Below are 5,000 nucleotides of genomic sequence, written 5' to 3' on the forward strand. Positions count from 1 at the left end.
ACCAAGAAAATTATATTAGATTCAAGAGTAGTAAACAGGACACGAACAGAACCTTTGCTTGGCGTGTCCATATATAGTAATACTTATATGCATACAACCTAATGTGTAGGTAAGTGTTTGTGTATGTAAGCAAATATTCCCTGACACAAACTAATAGTTGAAGGCTTACCAAAAATGTAAGAATGACACATGTATACGCATTCAAGAATCACGAAGGGAAATTATCCATAAAAAAAAATGTAACATAACAGGTGTTCCAATGAGACGGGTTAACTCAACACATACCCAAACACATGCGGAATCTGAGCCACGGTAAATCTCCTTTGATCCGAGACCTGGAGTCAGCCACCTCATGACATTAGAAATATATCTAACAAGATTGAATATACATATATGTGTATATATATATATATATATATATATATATATATATATATTTAGAGAGAGAGAGAGAGAGAGAGAGAGAGAGAGAGAGAGAGAGAGAGAGAGAGAGAGAGAGAGAGAGAGAGAGAGAGAGAAAGAGAGAAAGAGAGAGAGAGAGAGAAAGAAAGAGAGAGAGAGAGAGAGAGAGAAATATTGCAAGGTACTGCATCAGTAACACTGGATCTCTAAATTTCAGGCTATACTATAAGATATAATAATACTAATGAATAAAACATTTCTACCTTGCTATTTCTTTCCACACGTGTATTTTATATTATCCATGCTTATCTCAAATGACTGTGTGGTATAATAAACCTTTCATGTGTAAAAATAATCTTTGTAACTAAAAGTATAGGGTGTTTCGAGTTTTAATTTCAATTTCTAGATAAATAAGACGTATTAATATGAAAAATACTTTTTTTTATTAATTACATCAGACAGATTCTTTAATCTTGATTTTGAAAAGTTGCGGCAAACATGACTTTATTGACGAATCCTTCCATTTCATATCTAATCATCGTCCTCTTCGGCTTCCGGCACGTCGCTGCGCATCCTGGGCACAACGTTGTCGTCGACGATGCGGTAACCGAAGCGGTCGGCGACGTACTTGACGTGGTACTCGTTGCCGTCGGGCGCGACCCACGAGTACTCGCCCTCCACGGCCGTTCCCGGGACGCCCTCCTGCTCGTGCTCCATGTGGTCCTCCTCGAAGTCGATGATGTCGGAGGGTCGGGCGGCGGCCAGGGCGACCAGACCGAGGGCGAAGAGAATCTGCAATTGTAGAGTATATTGCAACAATGATGGTAACAGAAACTCCCAAGAGAATCTGGAACAATGCAATGTCTTCAACGAGAAGACGTGCTCTTATTTAGCGTAAAATCTGTGCAACAAATCAGCCAAACGGCATTTGCAACAGAAACTCACCAGAACCTTCATGCTTGTGAGATTCGGAGAGCAACTGATGCTTGTCTGTTGCTTGGAGGGCCATATATACCTCGCCGACGCGACCTTCTGACGAGGACACGCCAGGCCCACGAAGAGCAAGGGTCCCTTTCCTGACCTGTTTGATGCTCGTGAACCTGATGCCATTTTACTCGGTACACAGGAAGACCTAATTCGATTTTCTTTATTTACGAGATACTCTTGGAATGGTGAAAACGCTCTACCGTGTTGATACTATGGTAGAAAAACCCACAATGTAAAACTAGATTTATTGAAAGTGAGACACACTTTCAATAAATCTAGTTTTACATTGTGTGTTTTTCTACCAAGATACTCTTTATTATCTATGTTGTTTCAATACAAAGCGGTTCTCTGCTGCTTGCGTTACTTTGAATTTTATGTCGTTCATTGTTTTTCATCTGTTATTTTTTTCATCTTATTTTATCTATTCCCGTTTATCTATTTTTGACAATCGCATAATTTCATATGGTTGTTTTGCAATATAATGGATATATTTTTTTTATGTTTGGTCTCATTTTCATTATCATTATGCCAACTTTTCGTATTATCGTTGAACTATCATGATAACCATCATTTTCATAATCATCATAATGTATCATTTATGATCCTATTGTTTATTGCTGTTATCAGTGTAAGACCTTTTATCTCTCTTTCTTTTAGTGGAAAATATTTGTCACCGTTATTTCTGTGATCGTTTTATGATGAATGCCATTATCAATATATTATAATTAATTTCATCATTACTTTCAATATCATTTTCATCTTATTAGCCAAGTTGCCATCCTTTTCATCACTGTTTTATTCGGCAACTTGTATTTATATTTCGTAAAATATTTTCTTACCATCATTACTGTCATCCTCGTTAGAATTATCAGATAATGTTATTACTGCTGTTGCCGTTATTATTGTTACTGAATATTCTACTAGAGTTACCATATACTTGCGCGACAGTCGTGGCAATCATAATAATACTCACCATCACCATCAGCGCTACAATCACTGAACTTATCGCTGCTATATCACTACTTGTTATTATCACCACGTTATTTTCGTTATCTATACTGAAACTGCTTCGTTTTTAACTTATGAGAGAATGAAAATTAATAGTAACATCCGTATCATTTGCATTCCTATTTTTTATCATATTTATCAAATTCAAATTCAAATTCAAATACTTTATTCCATTAAATACAATGGTTATTATTTTTATAGATAAAGGCATTTTACAGTACAAGTAAATATAAGATACCCATAGAATTAATGATAGTACATAGTCATGCCTATTTGTATATATTGAAACCTGATGTCATTGGTGATTTAAGAGATGTTCTTTTAATTTATTGTTGAATGTATTAGAGTTTCTGATATTTCTGATATTATTTGGTAATTTGTTCGTGTATCCGTACAGTTAAGAACCAGAAATACAAATAATTCAACTTTTCCCTTGGACTGTCTACGTCGGGGTTATGGCTGCCAAAAGTAGCAGATGAAGTAATCGTGGGAATCTTCTTGGTTGATGCTGATGCTGGGAGATGAAGAGCGGTGGTTTCCGCTTAGTGCTTCTTAGTTTATAGCGATAATGTTTGGATATTTTTCATTATTAATTGTATTACTGTTCTTATGGTTAGGATGTTGATCATCATTAGCCTGATTACTTTTTTTTATCATCTTATCATCTTCGTGGTTGTAAATATTACTATGATTATTGATCTTCATTACTATCATCAGTGTAGTTTGACTATAACAATTATCATTAGCAATATCCTAGTAATTATAATTAATATCTTTTGATTAGAAACAGTAATGCTGTTATTTATCTTATAAACATTTTATTTTTTCATCGTTGATGTGTCAATGATCATTTAGATTTTTATTATCATCTTAGTATCATCTGCATCATCTTATTCTAATCATGACCGATGATCAGTATCACAGACCAGGAAATATTTTTTGTTGCAACGGGGATATGCATTTCCAATGTAGTTTCATTCACGTGACCAATTACGTGCACTATTTTATGAATGGGATATATTCCTAGCAATATATCGCGTTTTAACACAGTTTGTACTTATCAGCAATAAAGGTCTCCAGGCTATATGGGAATCAAGTTTCAAATTAATGTAAATTTTGTTATTCCTCCTTTATTTTACATGGAAGTAATTTCGTAATATATTTTTACATTATATTTCGTTTAGTCATCGTCCTCCTCCTCGTCAGCAGCACGGAATTCAGCAGCGTCGTCGTCGTCGTCGTCCTCGGCCATTTCACCGTCAGGTTTGGCGTCACGGAACACCGGCAGAACGTTGTCCTCGACGACTCGGTAACCGAAGCGGTCGGCGACGTACTTGATGACGTATTCGTTGCCGTCGGGCGCTACCCACGAGTACTCGCCCTCCACGGCCGTTCCTGGAATGCCCTCCTGCTCGTGCTCCATGTGGTCCTCCTCGAAGTCGATGATGTCGGAGGGTCGGGCGGCGGCCAGGGCGACCAGACCGAGGGCGATGACAATCTGTAAAAGTGAATGATGTGATTGAGGAAGAAGTTCATATATCATACATATCGATGGATGGAAACATACATATACATATTATACATATATATATGTATGTGTGTGTGTGTGTGTGTGAGTGTGTGTATGCGTGTACACATGCATACATACATATATATATATATATATATATATATATATATATATATATATATACACACACAAAAGCATACATGTAAATATGTATATACCTTTATATACACACATATATATAAATATATATATATATATATATATATATATACATTTACACATACATGTACACACACACACACACACACACACACACACACACACACACACACATATATATATATATATATATATATATATATATTATGTATATATCTTTATATACACACATATATATATATATATACATTTACACATACATGTACACACACACACACACACACACACACACACACACACACATATATATATATATATATATATATATATATATATATATGTATATATATTTGTGTGTATGTGTGTGTGTAAATACTATTCGATATATGTGTGTATGTGATTGTGTCTATGTCTGTATATATGTGTACATAACTAGTTTTGAATATACACAAACACACACACACATACATACATACATACATACATACATACATACATACATATATATATATGTATGTATGTATACACACACACACACACATACCCACACACACACACACACATACATATATATATATATATATATATATATAAATCTCTCTCTCTATATATAAATCTCTCTCTATATATATATAAATCTCTATATATATATATGTGTGTGTGTGTGTGTGTGTGTGTGTGTGTGTGTGTGTGTGTGTGTGTGCAATAGTGTACGTTCTTCCGTGTGCGTCGATTTGTGCTCAATTATATATCAACTCAAACCAAAACCTTTAGAATCCACAGAACTGACCAGAACTCTCATGTTTCACCAGCTGAGGAGGCCAACGATTGATCCCAACTGCTCTCCGCAGCCCAATAAGTAGCAGTCTGGCCCGCCCGCGACCTTGGCCTGCCGGTGGAATCTGCGAGCCAGACTCCAGTTCCTGATTCTTCT

At 35.6% G+C, this 5,000-nt stretch overlaps 2 protein-coding genes across 2 annotated transcripts; both read right to left on the reverse strand.

Moving 5' to 3' along the window:
- Positions 1–831: 831 nt before the first annotated feature.
- Positions 832–1,368, reverse strand: LOC125033693 (cuticle protein CP575-like). The gene is made up of 2 exons (XM_047625398.1): positions 1,348–1,368; positions 832–1,194 (listed from the first exon to the last, which is right to left on the reverse strand). The coding sequence occupies exons 1-2, from the start codon at positions 1,357–1,359 to the stop codon at positions 934–936; spliced, it is 273 nt and encodes a 90-aa protein (XP_047481354.1). The 5' UTR covers positions 1,360–1,368; the 3' UTR covers positions 832–933.
- A 2,143-nt stretch (positions 1,369–3,511) lies between these two features.
- Positions 3,512–4,896, reverse strand: LOC125033518 (larval cuticle protein 16/17-like). Its single transcript, XM_047625081.1, has 2 exons — positions 4,857–4,896; positions 3,512–3,895 (listed from the first exon to the last, which is right to left on the reverse strand). The coding sequence occupies exons 1-2, from the start codon at positions 4,866–4,868 to the stop codon at positions 3,578–3,580; spliced, it is 330 nt and encodes a 109-aa protein (XP_047481037.1). The 5' UTR covers positions 4,869–4,896; the 3' UTR covers positions 3,512–3,577.
- Between the last annotated feature and the right edge of the window lie 104 nt (positions 4,897–5,000).

The sequence above is a fragment of the Penaeus chinensis genome, chromosome 16 (genome assembly GCF_019202785.1).
Source record: "Penaeus chinensis breed Huanghai No. 1 chromosome 16, ASM1920278v2, whole genome shotgun sequence".
Taxonomy (NCBI): domain Eukaryota; kingdom Metazoa; phylum Arthropoda; class Malacostraca; order Decapoda; family Penaeidae; genus Penaeus; species Penaeus chinensis.